Below are 21635 nucleotides of genomic sequence, written 5' to 3'. Positions count from 1 at the left end.
GTGAGACCGGAAATTTGCTTATGGCAAATAAGTCATACAGCCTCATTCAAATCTCTTGGCTCTGCATCTCCTCCCGCTTAAAACCTAAAATACTGCCAAATTGGTGAGCTGCGTACCACTTCATCAGGCCACCGAAAGTAACCTCCCAAATATCGATAGGCATTGTCTCCGCTGCAAGCGTTTTCTTTTCAAAATAAAAGCCAGAAGATGCTGTAACAGCTGTTAGATATTCAATACTGTGAAAAAAGGTCATTCCATCGATCAGAAGTCATTTTTGAAGGAAATATGTCAATAATTTGCTGGTTCCAGCTTCTTAAATGTGAGAATTTGCTGTTTTTCTTCGGGTTCAATTCTTTGGGTTTTGGACTGTTGGTTGGACAAAAGAAGCAATTAGAAGACGTCACTTTAGGCTCTGAAAAATTGTTAAAATTGACATTTATTTGACTAAATGATTAATAATGATAAAAAATGCATAGTTGCAGCCCTACATGTACTTCGGCTATGTGATAACTAAACATCTCCATACCATCTGAGCTAACTCCATCCACAGATGAAGGCCATGTTGATGTGTCTGATAGCTCTGTGTGTGTGTGTATGTGTGTGTGTGTGCGTGTGTGTGTGTGTGTGTGTGTGCATGTGTAAGCAGGGAGGCACATTTCTGACAAGGATCTACGAAGCTGCGTTCAAAGCCATGCAGAGAGTGTTGGAGGAAAAAGAGGGGAGGCGACGCTGAGGAAAACACAGGATCCACAGAGGTCATGTTAAAAAGGTTTATTTCAACAACTGTCTGAATCTTGTTTGTTTTATTCTCTGTTCGAAGTCCCAAAAAAGTACAAAAAAAAACAAAAAAACAAGTACATCAAAGGATTAGAAATCACATCAATGAAAACCAAGACACATTGTGTTGCTTCTTTTTATAATCAATCCAAGCAAATTTTTTTTTTTTCCAATATTTATACATACTCACTGGATTAGTCAGACAAACATCAAAACCTCTCAGTAGCTTTATCTTAATTTTTTTTTTTTTACAATGACGTTTTACGTACGTTTTAAACTTCTGTATGATTTCTTTCTTTTTACAAAATACACCAATGCAGGCAGGGGAAGGTGTGTGTGTGTGTTTACATATAAGCGTGTTTATGTTTTCATCTTTTCACTGTATGTGTATGCGTCATATATGTGTGTGTTTGTATGTGTGTGTGCAGGTAAGAGAGATAAGGGAGAGTAGAGTGACAGCAACAAGGGGGGCGGGGCTGCGAAACAGGGGCGTGAGTGGATGTAAGGGGGGGAGGGGTTGCAAGGCGGCGGCGGGGTGAGGCTGGTGGAGTGGGGCGGGGTTACTCTCAGCTGGGGCGGAGTGGCGGCGGCGGTGGTAGTGGTGTACGTTTTTTGCAGCGGCCCGGGCCGCTTGGTGGCAGTGTTGCCGTGTCGGAGACAGTTGCAGGTTGGTTGGCTGGTACGTTGGCAGGCTGGTTGGTCGGTTGGTTGCTTTGTTGGTTGACCGGTTAGGCGCACTCGGCAGCGGGCGGACGGACAGCAGGGAGGGGTTTGGGGGGCTCCCGTTGCCGGCGCACCTTTGTCGTTTTCAGTGTCGTGTTGTCAGGTTGCTGGGGTTGTTTTGTTTTTGTTTTGTTTTCACATCATGTTGTTCTGCAGTGAGTTTACCTCCGAGGAGTTCTCCTCGCCCAGGACCTTGTGGTTCTCGTGTTTGGGGGTCAGAGAGTTGTGGATGTTGAGGGAGTCGTCCTCCTTGGTCGGGGCCTTCACCGGGTCCTCCAGCTTGTTCTGGGAATTAGGATCGTCCTACCCATGGAGGGGTGGAGGTGGAGGGGTGGGGGTAGAAAGTACAGTTAGAACCACAAACAGTTTCATGTTCAGATGCAACTTTTACCTCGCCAATTGGCGGAAAACTTAACTTTCGAATTCTTTTAAAGCTTTTGAAGCAAATTCTGACCAATCCATCAGTACTGGACTTCCTCAAAGACACACGTTCATCTTTGTTAAAGGCAGCAACAAAGAAAACCAAAGAAATACATCCATGTTGGACGATTCTGCACATTTATGTCCAACGTCAACATTCAGTGCCAGTTCAGGAAGTAGTCTGTCCTTTGACCAAAGTTCAACTGGTGTCATTGAACATTGTCGGGTGTTTGGCAGAATCGTCCCACATGGATGTTCTTCTCTGGTGATTTGGGTTGAAGGAAACAAAGATGAACTGAAGCTCATTATGTTTTTGAAGAATCCCAGAACTTTGGATTGTTTTCTGTTTCATGCAATCCAACGGATATTTATGTTCCATCTTCATGCTTTAAAGAACCAAACCAGTGTGTTTGCAAGTTTTTCCCCTGAACTACAAATCTTTACATTCATGCTGACCTTTTTTCTGAATGCTTGTTTTATAGTTTTTTAAATTTTTTTTGGATCTATTATTCAGGGTAGCTTTTGGTTTCCAATAATTTCCCCACAGTGTGAAAATCAATAAGCAGACTGAAACTTGCTTGACTTGTGAAATCAATTACAGCAAAGATAAAGGAGATTGGAGAAAGAAATGTCCAATTTGTAAGACAGTTGATTTTTGAGTCTCATTCCCAACTCGGCTGCCATCCCAAAGAGCTGTGATACACAACTTAAGCAAACTTCTCCAGTCAACTTATAGATTTTCATATTTTACAGAAATGAACAGAAAACAACGGATCCCTGAAACTGTTCTTAAACACAGCAGCATTATTCAATTTGTAGAAAAAGGGATAAAAAACCTGTAAAAAGAAGCACTGGTATGGTCCTTTAGAGACTATCAGAATGCAGCAAAATACCATTAAATATTCAACAAAATCAAATTGCAGATATTGTCTTGTTACTTCAAGCAGAACCGGTCTCAGTAGCAGCCGTTTCAGTGGTTTGGAGGCTCCACTGTTTGATAATCATCATGCTCGGCTGGCATGTTGTGTTTGGTTGAGGAGGCAGCGAGGTGAGCTGCATGAGCGACACCAACCCGACCCCAACTCCCTTCTTCAGGCAAAAACCCAGGAAGCACATGCACATCCACATGCAAGACCCTAAAAATGCCCCCGTGTGCAGAAACGGTCGCTCATGCAGAACGCCTCGTCTCCTCCTGCCTCACCTCCTCCATCTATTAACTGCCCCGAAACAAAAACAAAAAGACAAATAATCTCTCCACCCTGGCCTTTTGTTTTTTTCCTGTCGGTACCACCGTCATACATACCCAAGCAGTCGCTGGAGGGGGAAAAACAACAACGTGTTTTTAAGAGGTTTCAATTCAATTCATCTGAATTTAATTAAGGTCAGAGGGAACAAATTGATTGCGGACTCCATTTTAGCTGTGTTTTTCCAGCCTCTTATCCCCATTAATATTGCATGGCATCATCGACCCTGCTGCGCCCAGGCATCCTGGGGCGTCCGTCTGCGCCTCTTCGCCACACACACACACACACACACAAAGTACACACCCTTACAGACAGGCACACAAGTGGAGAATGGTGAGATGGACACATTCATTCAGACACACACATCAGATTCCAGACCCTGAGGCCTGTGCCATTTGCAAACACACCCTAATTGAATGTTTGCGTTTGAATTCAATGGCACTTTTTTTTTTAGAAAGGAAGAGCAGTGAGAGCATTTACCCGCTGGCTGCTGGCCTAGATTGTAACTTCGGGCAGGACGTGTGGATACGTCACTTCCATGGTTACGGGATAGGGGCCCTCTGTCCTCCCGTCAGCGTGAAACTGGAAAATGTTTTTCGTTTGTTGGATTTCATTGTTGTGCATGGGTGGAGGGGACAGCGGGCAGTGGGTGGTGGGAGGCACAGAGTCACGAGGACTTTAGAGTGGGTGTCGTTTTGGGGGGAAGTGGGAAACAGAGATAAACAGGGTTCTGATGATGATGATGATGGAGGCACGCGGACAGTTCCTGATGTCCTTTTGTGTTTTAGCGGGCTGGTAAGGGTGCTACGTTTGCTTTGAGGTGCTTCATGGTCGAACATCACATGACGCTGAAACATGGTGGACGGAAGTAAACATTGGGGTTGATGGTAAGAAACATTTACCGGAGTCATGTTTTGTATCATCATTGTATCGTTTCCTTTGTGCTTCCTTGTCACGCAAATATGGTTCAACGCCCACATCCCACATTCAAGTCAGACGAACAACTTCCCAACTTGGGGAACGGGACCATCTGGAACTTGTTTTTAGCCACATTAGCGGTGGTGCTCTAGAGATATCCAACTTTGCAATATCTCAACAACTACTGGATGGACTGCGTAAGTCTTTGTACAGACATTCATGATCCCCAGATGAGGAATACCAATGACTTGCTCTTGTGCACCCATTATGTTGGCATTTCTGTGGTTTTGAGCAGAATGTCTTGACAACTGTTGGACGGCCGTCGGCCAATGTCGAGGTCCTGGTTTTAGCGGTGTGTCCTGCACTGTTGGCCCTAGTTGGCCTTTGCTGGCGGCTTTTTCGGCCGACTGATCAAGTACAATCACTCTGATTGGCTGTTCAGCTAAACATATCAGTGCACAAGAAGAGAAACAAGAAAATAAAGGGAAAGCCAGTCCAGTGTGTAGGATTTAGGGGGATCTGTTGACAGAAATTGAATAAACTATGACGAACTAATCAATTATTGGGTCTTTTGAGTTTTTAGCTGCCACCATAAGAGACGGTGAGACGAGAGGTGGATGCCAATAAGAGAATGACAGATATGTCCACATCAGGCGCTTCAAGTAAATAAATAAGAAATATTTATTGGATTAAGATAATCGTCTTTGAAGGAAGCGATTGGGTTTTTGGGGAAATGTGGTCCGAATTTTGAAGTTGTATAATTTAAGCCAACATTCATCTTGATCATGACGCACAGAAATGACCGAAGCTCAAATGAATTTGACCAAACTTCATGGGCAAATGATTTGTGTAGCTTGACTTCCTTATTTTTGTCTTTGGGTGGCTTCAGACTGCAGTCAGGTGTTTGTGTTTGGATCAGTATTTCTTATTGAACGTTTTTCTCCCGCAGCTGATTTAATGTGTTTACATTATTTGCGAGTCAGTTCACCTGTGTGTTTGTTATGCTCGGGCACATAAACCTCGGATTAAAATATTTGTATTGGTTTGTGTGTGAGTGTGTGTTCTCGCCTTGTTTGTGATTTGCTTGTTTACTTTCTCTGAGTACATATTTGTGTTTGCATTCAAACAGCGTGTTTGTGTCCGGTTCGTATGCACGTCTGTGTTTGCGTGGAGCGCAGAGGAAAAAGAAGACGACGAGAAGGACCGATCATGAGCTGATTTTAAAACAGACTCGCGGCTGTTTTAAAAGGAAGGTTTTTCAGATTGTCACGTTAATGATATCAGTAAGAAATCGATCTGAACGGTCTCTGTTTTTTGTGTTTGTACTCCATAAAGGATCACATGAACATATTCAAATTAATGTGGCAATTAACTCATTTTTAAACGCGCAATTTTACTGCACGACTGCAGCGTTTGGACTTTCAGGGTCACTTCAGTTTTGGTCGATGGAAATGAAATCGTCCAGCTCTGCCCGGTCAATTCATTTTCTGTGTTGAATTTATTTAGTATTGACACAAAAACACAATTCAATTTCAGCGTTTTGCTGCAGAGGAAACCGTGTGGCTGAACTCTGCTGAAGCACTGTGGAGGGGAGATTGAGGGCAAGAGGGTTCAATTTGACACAGTGAATGACGCACAATAGCTTTCTGTTACTGCAGGAAACATAAGTGCTTTTTGGGTTATTTTTCAGAAATGACAAGTGTGTGTGTGTGTGTGTGTGTGTGTGTGCGTGTGTGTGTGTGTGTGTCTGAGGTGTTACATCTGTCTAGACATGCGACAAGGTCCTCACAAGGTCAACAGAGCCCTGCTGCAGGACCGATGCAGTTCATGTCTTTTAAAGATTGCGTTTTTAATGTTTGTTAAAGGGCAATTTCACACATTTTTACCTGCCTAATGTGTGAGTCTTTGAACTACGACAACAAAACACAAATCAATTCCAGGTCCAGGTACAGAATCTGATGTATAAAATGGGTGGCGTTCCCCTTAAAGAGCCTGTTAGCTCTGTTAGCATAGCTGATTCTGCTCGGAGCACGGCTGGGGAAAAGTAATATCAGCTGATTGCTAAGTTATGTGTCTTGTGATGCTGCACTTGCTCGATATTTAGCCGTGTTAGCAAAGTTGTAAACTTGCTAGTTTTTGATCATAAGCCAAGTCAGCACATTTCGACAGAGGTTTAGCACGTAGCATGTTACAGCCAGGTGTTACTGTCTCTGGTTCAGGCTACGTTAGCCGCTTGTGCAAACTTTGGCTGCCGCACGGCAAAAATACCTGAGTATCGAGACTCAAATGGTGGGGGGAGTCAAATTGCACAAATATACTAATATCTACATAATGTTGCTTTAACTATTTTTTTGTATTCACTAAATATCTGCCAAAAAGTGTTGGTAAACACAATTTAATATGTCTAGTAATGAGTTACTTTATAAATATATTCAGTTCTAACAGGTGACAATATTATTATGTTTCTTCTTGTTATGATAAAAAATGTAATATACTTTTTATTACTGATTATTTAAATTCACTCAAAGAAGGGTGTGATGGGGAGACAGATTGGGGATTGTAAAGATCAGTTGTTGTTTTATATTATCATTATCTCGTGTCATGACTTTATGATTCATGTATTGTCTTCATGTTTCTGTCGGGAGGTGGGTGAAGACTCGGATTGATCCACTGAGAGCTGAGAGAGGATGATTGACAGGGCCACAGTAACAATGAGAGAGCTGTTTGGGGGAAGGTGAGAGAGAGAGGAGGGGGCGGGACTATCTGACATTTGGGATTTTGGTCTTACCTCACAGTCGGACTCCTCTTTGGTCTTACACTCCCAGGTGTATCTGCTCATGGTTTTCTGAGGGGAGGGGGATGGGGCAAAGGGTTATACTCCTCAAAAACCATACAAGGCATCCTCAGAGAGAGAGAGAGAGAGAGAGAGAAGGTGAGAGACAGGTCGAGACGGACAGACGAGGAGAGGCTGATCTGACAGAAAGAAAGAAGACAAGGAGGGAGGAGCGACAGATCAGAGATGATACGGAGAGAGAAAGAGGAGGCAGACAGGAGGAGATAGAGGCAGACAGATAAAATAGACAGAGAGAGATCGAGTGTTGGAGACAGAGTAGGAGTAACTAGACTTCCTTTCAGACGACAGCTGATATTCCCAGCTGGCTACAGCATCTCTGAGGTAGAAACCGACCCTGCTGTCTGTGTTACCACAGCCGGTACAGGTTTGGATAGTTCTGGTGAGGTTCTCCACCATCATGAGTGACACCGAGATATTAGTTTGGGAGGGAGTTGAGTTTTTTTTGCTGTATTAGTGGAAATTGGTGAGTTGGTCTGGTGTTTGGTTTGGGGAAGCTTACTATATACGTCTAGGTGAGTTTTGGTTGGAACATGTTAGGAAGTAAAGCTGGACTGAATAGTAGTTGGGAATCTGTTCAGTTTGATTTAGGCTACATGGTTGGACAAGAAAGGTTGTCAGTTCACACCAAGATGATGTTTTAACTCGTATATCAAACAGGGTTGGGGTTCAATACAGTTTTATTAACATTTGTCATTAACTAAAGTTATTAACTGATAAAATTCAAGGATTTAGTTGAGATCTTTATCAGCTTTTGTTGGCTTAGAAGGCAGAAACACATTTTTCACAGGTTTCTGGCTCCAGATGTTCAGATTCGGCTGTAAAAGGAGCATGCTAACAAGCTAGTCTCATCCTGTCACAGACTATAGCTCCTGTGCTAGCGGTGTAAACACTAACACTCCCCTCCCAGTCTGAACCGATAGCTACACAGCTAACTAAGCTAACTAGCTATGGGCAGCTACAGTTAGCCATAATTAGGTGATACAGTGGTAATCAGCTGCCCCCTTATTTGTTGAAAGCTTTAATAACAAAAGAGAGAAGTTTGGGGTTTTTTTGCTGCCAAGCTTAGCAAATGTGTGGATTTTGCAAAACTGAAACCAGATCCAAAATATAACTGAATCAGAACCCAACCCTGTTACACTGTTACTTAAAGGTACCCTGTGCAGTTTTCGTGTAGAGAAAAACAAAGTTGCATTCCTATATACATACTGAGTGTTTCTCTGATGCCTAACACACATCTGCAAAGCTGATTTCAATGTTTTATACTTGAAACTTGCATTATTTACACCTGTAATTGCTAGTTTGCTTCTTCCCTGAATTTTCTGTCATATTTCTACATTTCTTGGGACAATAGCATGAAACTGGCAGCGGAAATCTGCATCGAGTGCATCCTTGTGCCCGATACAAACCGAAGATCATGCTTGATAACCATAGTGGTCACAGGGTATCTTTCAGAGTGCTAAAACAAACCATTAAAAGTATTTCCAAGTACTATTCAGTCCAGTGGATGATTTTAGGATTTTAGGGGCTCTTATATGGAGTAGGTGTTGAGTTAGGAAGTTGACATTTAAGAGATGTTAGGAGGTGATGATGGATACTTTTTTATTACTCTTTTTGGATTTCGAAAAATGGCATTAGGTTGTGGGGTAAAAATTGAGACTCGACAGAAATGAGATGTCTACAACTGGAAAGAGATGAAGATACTATAGAGGAAACTATTCGGTGTATCTTTACGAGGGAAAGAAAACTACTGATGGAGTTGTTAGAGGGTGGTACCACATCCTAAAAACAAAACAAAATTAAAACAAACTCTACCTCAGTTGTAGCACTTGAACTACCCATGCTGCTACAACGTTAGCATTGCCGCTACTCGCTACCCATGCTTCAGTTAGTGAGGCACCTGTCGGCTCCCTGCTGCCGCCCGCAGGCAGCCGCGAGGCGTTGCATCTCAGATGTTTATCCTGATAACCCCGACCATTTCTCCCGAATGTCCCACACCTTTATCTTACCTGTCGGTGACATCAATCCTCCCCCCAAGAAAACCAGAATCAACCCATTTTTTGACCACTCCCTCCCACAGCCCCACCCACTTTCAGGATAAACAAGTAAAGCAGACATTTTGTTATACATAGAGTTGTAAACAGATAGCGAAGCAAAGCTGCGGTGGCTGACATGGCCACCGGGTGGCGCATGTTAGCGATAGAGCCATGACATACCGATGCAAGAGGTGATCAGAGAAAGAGCAGGTTAGAAAGAGGTGAGGTGGGGAGGGTGCGCAGTGAAGGATTGTGGGAGTTTTCTCTTTTTAAAGGTGTCAAACTAAAGTCAGGGGCGACAGAATCATCCAATCATAATGAATCCTTTAACGACCACCCCACGCCACTAACCCAAACCTGCCTGTGTGTGATGTTGTTCGCTATGATTGGATGAACAACGTGGCTTTCTGTCGCCGTCCTGGGAAAGAGCATTTTTCAGCAAAGTGGCTTTCTAGCTTCAGCGAGGTCAGTCGGTAAATGTCTGCATAGTCATGCAATGTGGAATTTAACCTCAACCTTGGCTGTGTTTCTGCCCCGATTCAAACAATAAGCTGATTATGTTGCGTCTTCTCTTTGTCAGCGAGCAACTTGGACACATAAACTAGCGGACGTTGTTTGATGCTCGAAAGCTTGATTTTTTTCAGACATTCTCATCATGAAATGGTTAAAAACACAATGTCTCCACACATTGCCTGAACTCTTTTCACTTCTCATGTGTTTGTTTGTGTGTGTGTGTGTGTGTTTGCTTTGTTGGCCGTCACCTTCATGAACGGATCAATAAGCAATAAACCAGGGGAGAAAAATCAATAAACACAATGAAACTATGAGACCAGACAGCTGTCGCGTTGCCATGGTAACACGCCGCAAGGGCTCAGTAACTCCTTGAACACTTGTTACTCTGAGCTGTTATAGTACATACTTACCCCGCCTGTCAAAAAGGATTGTACAAAAGGAGAATAAAAGTGATTTTTCTCTTTTTACTTTTCTTCGTTTTTGTCATTTTTCAACTAATAAATGCAGCCGCGTCTTTTTCTCTTTAAAAAAGCAGGTTTCTCCTTAAATTACGATCGGAAAAGTATTTTTCTGCTCAAGGGAAATAATTTATCAAGATCTTTTCCAAGCAATTTACTGTGACTTTTATTGCTCACCGCTTTCAAATGTGTTCTGTACAGTTCCAGGCAGATATATCGATTAATTTCTGCATGAAAATCAGGCAGCAAACCCTCAAAACTTGCTTATCTGTACTGCCCAGGATTACCTCAGAACAAGAAGCAACAGTTGACAAAAAATTACGCATATAGAGTCATTAATCTAGAAAATTGTTTTAACTTGTCAAATGTAAGGATTTGCTGCTTTTCTCTGTAAGCTGAATATATCTTTGGGGTGTGGACTGTGATGAACATTTTTTAAATCAATATTGAAAAGATTAGTTAGTTTTAATGGATGTTGCTGGTTACAGACAACTTCCTCAAAGTATGAAATGTTTCAGATAATATGTTGATTCTGGACTAAAATCATGAGTATTTCCTTATTGCAAAATCAAAATATAATTTAATTTAATTAGGTCATCCACTGCAGGCATAAGCGACCTGTGGTCTGACAAAAAACACTATTTTCTACGTAAAGTTGTGACTTTAATCTGACAGAATTTTGGAGTTTGTCTTGTGAATTTATGACTATAATGTCAGAGAGTGTTAAAGTTTTTTCTCACAAAGTTTTGAGTTTTTTTCTCATAAAATTACCACTTTAAACTCTGATAATATCTGAGTTTTTTCTCTATTTTAACCCAAGGACATTTGAAGTGGACATAATACACAATATAATGCAACCTGAAATTAAGAAATAATGAATACAAGGTGTTTCTTGCTTGTTATAGGTATAAAAAAACAAATCTGCCAGTGGAACAAGTGAAAACTGTCTGAAAACAAGCGTCTTATATCACTGACATGTTATTTTCTAGGTGATTGTGTCATTAGTGTAACTAAATAGAAATTAGACACAGATGCTGCATGAGATTTTAAGTTTCAGTATTTGTATTTTCCCTCGCCAACATGAGAAAACTCCCGCCATCCTTCCTCGCACTTCCACCTCTCCGACCTCCCTCCTTTAGCGTTGCACACCTCAGAGTATCAGAGAATACTCATGCCCATGCATTAGGGGGTGGGAGGGGAAGGGGGGAGTCAGAGGGCCCGGGCAGGGTTTGCAGGGGAGATGCAGAAAAAGGGGTGAGAGAGAGGCGAGAACCACGTTACCTGACAGATAATGTTATCATAGTAAGCCAATGCACGGGCATGAGGGACGTTAGGAGGGGTGTCGCACAGTTTCCTTACATTTGGGTGGGAGCCCTCAGCGATGGTGGACAGCGAGAAATTATCATTGTGCTGCTCCGATGTAGGCCGGTACTTACTGCTGGGTGTCGGGAAGATGGAGGGGAGGGGGTGAGAGAGGGTATGATGAGGGGGAGGAAGTGGAGGAGAAAATAGTTTTAGGGAAAGAGTTGGAGAAGAGGCAAAGGTAGAGGGAGGGTAAGAAAAGGAGTGGAGGGTTTGGAAGATATGGAGAGCAGAAGGTCGAGAAGGATAAGGCGTAAAGAGAAAGAAGGAGGCGGGAGATGAGAATGTAAAGTAAGAGCAGAATAAAGGACATTAAGGAGAAGGAGACAAGGAAGATGGAAAACAGAGGATTGTACAGGGAGAGAAAGAAGACAGGAAATAATAAGAGGAGGGTCAAGAGAGTAAAATAAGGGGATTTGGGGTTGCAGATAATGAAAAAGAGTTTGGGGAAGATAAGAGTAAGGATTGAGGATTTAGATGAAAAGAAAAAAGAGGGAAGAAATGTAGGTGAAGGGACATTTTGCAGACGATGATCCACAAGGTGAGAGGAGAAGCGAATCCAAGAAGGAAGAAAGACGAAGAGACGAGAAAAGAGACAAATGGACACACAGTGGAACAAAAGGGGGCGAGAAAGAGGACAAAGTTTAGGAAAGAGATTACATTGTTGAGGAAAATACAGACAGAGGGGAGTGTTTGAGGGGGGAGAAAAAAAAAAAGCAAGAAAGCAGCATTAGTCAGACAGCAGGTTGACGTCTTCTGTTTGTCAGCTGGCAAACAGGACAAAAACACACAGACACAAACATTTTATCTGTGATGCAACAAACTGGGAATAAAACGTTTCATGGTTGACCATCAGATTTAGGTTACCTGCTTCTGACTCGAGTCCCCAAAGAGGCTAAACGTTGACTTTACATTTGACCCACTATTGTCTGACTAACAGGGACAAAACTGTTTCTATTTTAAACACATAGGACTCTTTATGTTTATTATAGATTGCTCCAAAAAGAAAAACCAAATGCTTTTGTCTGCAATCCGTCTGTGTCCAGAGATAACGGGGCATTAACACTACCTCCAAATTGAGAAAATGAAACGTTGCCGAGGTCTACATGCACATAGACGATGTGAACGCCATGTTGTCTTCACCTGACGTTGTTCTAATGATAAACCCTGCGACACTGCATGAACCTGCTGTTTTTGTTGAACAGTGACGGCTTTCATTGCATGAAAAGTTCACCGTCAGACACTGATGATACTAAAAAAGTCAGATGAAGAGCTGTGCTGCTCTAAACGTCATTAAATAAGTGGATATTGGAGCCCTGCAGGGGAAACACGGATGATTCCCAGTCACCGTCCTCTCTGATCAGCTGGAACGATTCATGAAAACTTGGTGTACCACTTTAAAAACTGACGCAGATAAACACAGACTTTCCTTTAATCTCGTCAGCGAGGCAGCAAACTTTGGGAGTTCCCTCTTGACTGAGTTCGACTGAACTCTTTGAATCTCATCCTCTTTCTTCTTCGTCTCCGACTTCTCAAAGGGAGGAGATGTTTGACAAGAGTGTCACAGATTTTTCTCCTCTCTCTGTCTCTCTCTCGCAAAAATCTTCCAACGTTTGTCATTTGACCCGCGCTTATATAAACCTTTACTCAGAACGTTTCAGGATACCAAAGCGTCAGCCACCCTCGAATGTCTCGCTGCGTTTCTCCGTCTCTTCTCTTCGCTCCCTCGTCATATCTATAGTTAAAGAGGCCGTGATCTACTTCCTGCGCCCGTCTCTCTGATCCTCGTGCGAGCTTCCATATTTATATTTCATGAACGCTGTGACAGGACAATCAAAGACGCACCGAGAAATCTCACTTCTCAAACTCTAGCACCATAAACCAGCTTTGGACGTCTCACTCTGCTGCCTTTCTTTGAAGACAAAATACCTGCACGTAAAAACACGGCTTTATAAGCTATTTACTATAACGAAAAAAAATATGTGCGCACATTTCTGACTTTAATGCAACTGACCCTGGGTGTCAATTACTTATTTTCAAATCAGTTTGGCGTATGGAGCCATTTATTTTTGTTTTTCTGTTGCTTTTCCCCGTCGACTTCAGTTGTTCAGGAGAATGCTGCAGCGCTGTTTTTCTGTGAAGATCCAGAAACGTTTTGTGGCCTACTAAACTCTTCTCTTAACTTATCTTACGTTGAAGATGTCGTTAAGAACATCAGAAAACACAACGTGTAACGCGGCTGCACTTCCTCCATCTTCTCGTCGCTCTCTCTTCTCTCTCCGTCTCCATCTTTGACCGGGATGTTGGGTCTGAATCTCGACTGCGGCAGAGAAACACTGCGACTGCAATTACCCACAGCAGATGGGGGAGTGTGGGAGTCTCATGTATTCATGAGCCTTGTCAGCAGTGCAAACACACACACACACACACTCCTCTGAATGTGTCACGCTGAGCTCTTTTCTCTGTAACTGCCCTCCTCTTATTCCTTTTCCCTCTCTTTCTCTTTCACTTTCTCTTTCCATCTCTCCTCTCCTGCTGCAACAGTTTCTCCCTCCTCCTCCTCCTCCTCCTCCTCCCCTGTTTCATCCTGCCCTCCTTTTTTTACTCCTCTTATCTGTCACCCTCCTCCTCCTCCTCCTCCTCCTCCTCCTCCTCCTCCTCCTCTGCGCTCCTCTTCGATTTCTTTTAGCCGACCACTTGATGAGGCCGTGTTGTCTCTTTCATGCTGCACCCTGCTGCCGCTGCACACACACACACACACACACACACACACACACACACACACACACACACCCCTCAGGTCGCACAGCTGTATGTAGGTCAACCCCGCCTCCCCCCTGCTCCTCCCTCCCTCCCCCCTCCTGTTCAGACTGCCCTACTTTCAGCTGGATCCAGAGTACCAATGACATCACCCTTTTCTCCCCCCCCACACTTTTTTTTTTTTTTTTTATTTCTGCAAGCTAGCGTCGAGGCTGCTACTGACTGCACCACTTTGCCTCCTCGCCATCATCTTCATCATTTTATAATCTCCCTCCGCCATGACTAGCACGATAGCCTTCCCCATCGTCCGGCTAAAAATAGACCCCCGTAGCGTGGGATCTGGCGTCGAGGATTCGGTCCTTCGGTTCACATTTGCATCCGCGGCGCTCCATCGCCGGGCTGCTGCTCATCCACGACGGCTCTGTTGCTAGGGAGATGGCCGCTGAAACACCGGCGCTGGCACAGCAAAGCAGAACCACCATACTCTTCCACCTCCCCCCCACCCACCACTTCTTTTTACATTCAATTCAGTCCTTCAATCTGTCTGTCACTCTCCTTCAGTTTATATTCAGGCCACATCCCTCTCATGGTCTTTTTCCCTTTTTCTTTCTCAGGGATCTTCAGTGGTTTCTCTGTTGCAGGTCATCACGCGGTGCCCGCTGTGACGCCCCCCAAGTTTGATAAAAGATTCAGCTTCTTTAACTTTAAAATGAGGCTGAAGATTATTTCATATTTCATGAGGAAAAAAAGCCAAAAAGAAAAATCTGAGCAGACGTGGAAATGAATTTCTGGAGTTTCATGTTTCCACGGCACATTTTCTAAACGAATATATGTCTACTCTTGAGCCTTGAAGCATATTTCCTTCATACAAGTAGAGAAAAAAGGCAGATACTGGCTCTCATTTACATATTGAAACATATTGAAACAATAAAATGTGAGTAAGCTCTGCAGGGACGGACATATTTGATGGTGTGCCACCTTCTTCTACTTGTAAATCTTACTCTATTTGAAATGTTTGCTCAAGAAATGACTTGAGATGAGATTGAACAGCGCATCATGTGACCTCCACAGAGCATCCTGAGCCGAGGTAGAGAACAGCTGTATATAAGTATATATACAGTGCTATAAATACAGTCATATAACTGTCATGCTCTTCATACTGTACAATATGTACGATTCTACCTACGACTGTATGGTCTCTGTGTCTCTGTTCACTCAATGGCAAGTTTATTAGGTACATTTTTACAATCGAATGCAATCCGATACAGCTGTTCAGCCGTTATGTCTGCTTTTACGATGCCTATAATCACAGTGTTATAGAGGTGTTAATTCAAACAGCGCTGAGGTTGTAGTCAGTGAAGGTGTCGTACTGGACTGCATTATAATAAGAGGTGTTCTAACATGAAAGTAAATGGGTAAAAAATGACAGAAAATTAGATACACCTGTCAATTTAATGTAGTCCTACACCCCCTTATGACCTCATTATATGTGAATTTAGACATTTCTGCCACTTTGACCAAAGAAATAACATAATATAAACAAAGAATTGCCATAAATTGGTTTGGAAAAAGGGCTGACATGTTAAAAAATACATGGCAGGTGATTGGACGAACCATCTGTCTATCACTGGCCACCTTTAACCAAACAGAACAATGAACCATTCGACTTGGTAGGAGAAACTCGTTCTTTGCTCTCCAGCTCTGATACAACTGATGCTGTAGCAGCTACGCTAACCTTTTGAGGAGTCGCTATTGTTATTTTCAAACCAACAGTCGCTTCTCTTGCAGCGGGAGACGGATTTGCAGCCTCGCATGATCAGATGATCTCTCAAAAACCAGCCGCATCACAAGGTAATTATCTGCCTCGTAGCAATGTTACTGGTGAAGTATATAATAAAACTGTAACCGCACTAAGAGGAGCTCGGTGCTAAACAAAGATCATTAGCTGAACCTTTCTCTCCTCGCTGCCTCCTTCATCTGTTCTGTCGTCTGGTTTTCTGCCGGCTGCTCACCATCGGCGCTCCTCGCCGCCCCTCCCACCTCCTCCTCCTTCCTTCCTTCCTCGTCTCCTCCTGCATTCCTTCATTGTCTTCCTCACTTGTTCGCTTCCTATTTCAGCAGATCACTCCTCTCCCCTCCTCCTCCTCCTCCTCCTCCCTCACACTGTTCTCGTCTCTCTCTCTCTTTCTTTGTCGCCCATCCCCCCATCTTCATCCTCCTCAGCCTCATCGTCCACCCATTCTTTATCCTCCTCCTCGTCTATCAGGTCAGCCAAATGTCTGATGATTCAAATTGCAGTGTCACCTTTACAACCTCATGCTTCTTGTTGTATCTGTGTCTGAATTTGGTTCATATAATCAATGTTTTTAAATCAGGTTAATAAGATGGACTTCATTGAGCGCGGCGAAAATAGAGTTACAACGGCAACAATGATCAGGATCAGGAGTTTGGATAAAAACATGTAAATTAATCTAATTCTTTATAATCTAAAGCAATTTTTTTTATTAATGTAAATGTAATAAAACTGGTGCAGACAAACTAAAACGTCTCTGTATGCTGCGATTGTGGTTGTGAGGTGGAAAAGTTGAAAAGCAACACGCTAAATCTGTGTCACATGTCCTGATCGAGGCTCTGGACCTCTGCTGTCTGAGTCATTCTTGCCCGTAAATGTAACTTGGAGAGGTTTTTGTTGTGGAAAACATTTCCTGTGTTCAGAGAAACACAAGCCTCTACAACCTCGTCTTTCTCTTCTCCTGTGAAGGACGCATGCTTTAGTTCACTCTTCCTGCTTTTATTCTTTTATATTTGAATCTCAACATTTCTCTCCATAAACAGTCCAGTCTCCAGGGTAAAGTCATGGCATTTTTACATTTCTGCAGACCAAGGACACGATTTGTCCCTGACATACGTACCATATTGACATTTATACATCCTGTTCACATTACACATATACGAGCTGACGTTCATGTCAGGAGGTGGATTGGATGACCGTGGCGTTACACAAGACGGCAGCCAAGCCAGAGACCACTGTTCAAGACTATGTTGTAAGCATGAAATCAGCAGATTTTTTTAACAAGATGTTGGAACATTTTTCAGCCATGGTTGTGGTGACAAAACCAGGTATTTTAAAATAAAACATGATCTTTTCTTTCCTTTTAAATTTCAACATATCTGTGGTTTGCAGAAATGTAACTTTTTAACATTTATTCTGGCGACCAGGTTGCTATTAAATGACTTAAAAGAGTTTCTCTGCTGTGACCTGCTGACATTTTGTCATCATGTCATCATCTATTTGTCTCTACTCATCTCCTAGCCTCACTCTCACACATCTAACAGGTTAATTAAGAATACACCTGCTTTTTCAGCCAAAATCCACCTCCAACTGACCAAACCTGCAGATCAGCTGTTCCCAACCTGAGGGACAGGACCATAAATCCAAAGGAGTCATAAGATTCGATAAGAGAAAAGAGAAAGAAGTTTATATTTTTGCTACACAAATTTGTTTAATCTTTTTCTGACGTATCTGTAAGTGTGGCTTTTCATTTGTGAAAATACTGGAGACTTTTTCCTCTGCAGACCTTTAAACATCCATTAAATAAGTGGGCCAGTATGTTTCAATAGTTTCACTTTCAATGCCTACATTAAATATCAGACTGCATCACACTGCTCCCCCCTAACAGCTTCTGTCAGACGAGGAATAACAACTTGTTGAAAGCTACTGGTTGCATGGCAACTAGTGGCACCTCGCAAGTGTCACATGGATTACACTGTCATCAATACTAGTGCTTTATATGGGTGGACAATTTGGCAGATTAACGTGGAAGTGAAATGGAAAAGTCACCACGAAAAAACGCTGCATGTCTGAGAAGAAAAGGAGGTTTCAAGATAAATGGATCAACTCGTATTTTGTCAGACCTCAGGGGACAAATAAAATAATCTGCCTGTCTGCAAACAGATGAATTTGGTGCTCAAGGAATTTAATGCTAAGCACAGGACCCATTACAAATCCTTCGACAAGTTTGTGGGTTCTCCCTGTGGAGCCCTCAATCGTACGCTGGCTCCTTAAATTGGCACTCAGTCATCAATACTTTCTGAATCTCTGTATTAAAGGCAAAAAATCTGAGGAAAAAGGGGGAAATTGCTCTCCGGTCAAGCTGATGGCACTCTATTTTCACAGCAGGATCATAACTTGTAACAACAAGCCACAATTACATATTGATCGTTGTTCTAAGGGGTCATCCAAAGTCATTTGGGAATCACAAGCGTAGATTCAACCGAGTTTTATCGACTTAAACTTGAAAAAAGTGCTGGTGAGTTTCTGTCCCACATCAGAAAAATGCTCAGACTCCCTTTCGTTGACTTCTTGTTTAGGTGCGACAACTTTTCGGGATTTAAGCATGAATTCCTGCAGACATTTGGGACTACAAAACAAAAAAAATGAGGCACCTGCTCACATGTAGGCTTCAAGACTATTCCCCCTCTCTGCGACTCATTTCTAGACACCTCGAGACATATTGATTGAATTTCACTTTGTGTTTTTAAGCTGCTGGTTTGTCTGCTCAGCCTCTAGATTTTATTTCTACCAAACGTATTTCCCCATCCTCTCCCTCTCGCTCTCTCTCAATCGACGTATCTGTCTCCTCTCTAAAACTTCACACTAAACACGAGCCGGGGCAGCAGTTTGGCCCGGAGGCAGAGCCAGCCACAGAAACAAAGCTTTTCTCCTTCAATCTTTAACATCGATGGGGAGTAATGTACCGCAGCCGAGGTTCAGTGTCTGCCGGGTAACTGATAATAAATCTGCTGCGCCAGAATTGCCTTTGAGCAAAGCACTAAAGACTTTACTTTTTTAGTTTTCTTTGATTGATCTTTTTAAACTCGGACAAATGAATCCACTGATTCAAAGGCGAGCCCGCAGGACAGATCGAGAACACTAAAAAGGAGATCCTTAACGTGAGAGATTCTCTTGGGTTTGTATGTTTCTTCATCAGACACATGCCGCCCGATGTGAGGTTGAAAGGTCTTACATCTTCGTTTTTCGTCAAGGTCTTCTTAACATCACTGGAAATAAATCTAGGGAATACATTTTTGTTCTGAAAAAGACTCAACGGCTGTATATTTTCATGCTTTTTCTTTTCCTAACTGAAGTGAATCGTGTTTTTTCCAAGCTGGGGAAGGATGACCCACTTGGCCAAGAAAAAAAGAGGCAGATGAAGCACTTCCACTGTTTTAAATTAATTATCACTGAGCTCAGCCTTACCTGCGCTTACGCAGCTTCTTGTTCTCCGTCTTGAGCACGTGGAGCTTCTTGGCAAAGCAGACGATGATCATGAAGAGCAGCAGGACCACCAGAGCCGAGGCACCCACGGCCAGACACATCACCTGGAACTCGGTCACCACCGACTCGCAGCGAGCACCCTTGTGCCAGATGTAATCCTGGACGTTACATCTGAAAAGAGAGGAAGAGAGGAGAGGAAATAGAGAAAGAAGAGGAAACAAAAGAGGAAATGGTTAGTTGGGTAAAACCACGTCTTTGTGATTCTCTGAGATGCTCAGACTGAGTGAAATGCGTGTAATCAAATCAGTATTTGTTTTCATAGCTGAGCAAGAGCCACATATTTGGCTTTTAAGTATCATTGAACTGTCACGCTCGCTTTGAACGCCTCGCTATTCTCATCCAGTCTGTTTACGAACATTAAGGATTTCCTTTCTGTTCCTGATTATATTTAACAGCCTTGGTGTGGAAGCTGAAACCACGCTCCATATTTAGCTCTAAAAACTTGTTTTCATGTTGCATGTTGCATGTTACATAAATCTTTAGTGTTTTTTTGTGAAGTAATCGACCGCAGGCGTGTTACAGCAGCGTGGAAGAGTCGCCGGCAGGTTTTGCACGACATTTTTATTTCCAAATGGATAATGTCATCACTTTGTGTGTCTGAAAATAGAAAGTGAAAAAAAAAAAAAAAGAGCCCGGGGCATTTTCCCCCTGTAAACACACTCACTGTCACACACAAACACACACGCAGACTGTGTCAAAAACACAACCATAAAAGATCTAACACAATACATATGGGCATCCATGTGTGGATGTACATTATGGGCGCATATGTGAACACACACACAAAAACACACACAGGCGCCATCTGAGTCCCAGACTCCCTCCGTGGCCGTTTGGCAGAGTACGGTGTCCGCCCGGGGACGTAAACGACGGCGGCAGATGGCTTCGTCTACAGACTGTTTGGAGTGTAAAATGGCAAATCTATTTCGCCGCTTAACGAGACCATAACTCTGCTGAGCGACGATGTCTCACTGTCACATGAGAGGAAGAGTGTGTGACTGTGAATCATCCTGTGTGTGTGTGTGTGTGACAGAAGCTGGATGATTAAATCAGTACAATTTATCTGATTGTCCCGAGTTTAAATAGATTATATTCAGTCGGTCTCTGGACTACGTGTCAATATTACTTTCAGTGTTGTCAAACAGGAGCTCCAGTTTAAGGTTAGAATTTATCGGTGTTTGTTATTTTGGCCGCCCGGACACTTCTCTCTCTATCTCTTGGGTGTCGGGGCCTCACACAGATGTTGAATCAGGACTGTTGGCCCCTGGGACCTCCCTTATGGATCACTGCTCTCTCATGTTTTCCAATCTACTGTACATGTGTCTGTATCTTTGTCATGAAAAATTGTATTGTTCTGATTCTCATTGGGTTTATCTTGATATCGCTACGTTGGTGCTGTTCCTGAAACATCATAATTAATGTTCAATGATCATTTTATCATTTCAACTTATGAAAAAGCGACAAATCTGCATTTGGAGCAAGCTGTGAGTACTGGGGCTCATATCCCATTACTGTACTGTTCACTTATTTTTCCCATTTTCGTTCTGCTTTCTGATGCAGTTTGGTTTGGTTTAGGCTATAAAGATACTCGGTTAGGTTGAGGAAAAGATAGTTTGGCTTAAAATAGACCCTGTTACAAAGCATAACTTCTCCCATGTGCGTCTTTTTTCCCAAGTCGCAAAGCTATGACATTAGAAAGACATTATCACGTGATCATGATCAACATGGTCTCCACAGAGGAAAGAAGGTTGTGTGGCACAGTTGTCCCTCCTGGATCCACACACTTTACATTTATCTTATAATCTACATGTATCAGACATTGTCTCTTTTCTAACCAGTATATTCTGTGTTTCTGTTGGTTGGTTCTGTACAAGCTATTAGTGATGTGTGATACCTCTGATTTCCTTTCCAATCTGATACAAAGTAAAAACCCAGGCTGGTGTGCTGATGCCAATACCAATAGTACAAAAACCACTCCTGTGCCTGCATAATGCCATGTCAGTTACTGAAGTCTATCTCACCCTATCAGCACCTTTCTTCTTCAGGCCGCTGCCGCAGCATCATAACCTCATCATATTCTGTATTGTGATTAAATCTCAGATGCTTAACACGGTTTGTGGTGTCGCCACAGTACCTCGGAGTCTCCCAGCACACATCACACATACAGCGTCGTTGTTGCTGTTCTGAGAAGTGAAGCAGCTCCACACATGACTGCGTTTGCAGGTCAGCCATCAT

The 21635-nt window shown here is 42.8% G+C and overlaps 1 protein-coding gene across 1 annotated transcript in view; it reads right to left on the bottom strand.

The window, feature by feature from the left end:
• Positions 1–1626: 1626 nt before the first annotated feature.
• Positions 1627–21635, bottom strand: part of cspg5a (chondroitin sulfate proteoglycan 5a) — a 57699-nt gene continuing 37690 nt past the window's right edge. The window contains exons 3-5 of the mRNA XM_073486152.1: positions 19323–19511; positions 11222–11378; positions 1627–1803 (exon numbers count right to left, since the gene is read on the bottom strand). Of these exons, the coding sequence (XP_073342253.1) occupies positions 1636–1803; positions 11222–11378; positions 19323–19511 (514 nt within the window). The 3' untranslated portion in view covers positions 1627–1635. The remainder of the gene's footprint in view (positions 1804–11221; positions 11379–19322; positions 19512–21635) is intronic.

The sequence above is a fragment of the Pagrus major genome, chromosome 17 (assembly GCF_040436345.1).
Source record: "Pagrus major chromosome 17, Pma_NU_1.0".
Taxonomy (NCBI): Eukaryota; Metazoa; Chordata; class Actinopteri; order Spariformes; family Sparidae; genus Pagrus; species Pagrus major.
The sequence above is the reverse complement of the archived record's forward strand: the minus strand, read 5'-3'. Positions and strand labels throughout refer to the sequence as shown.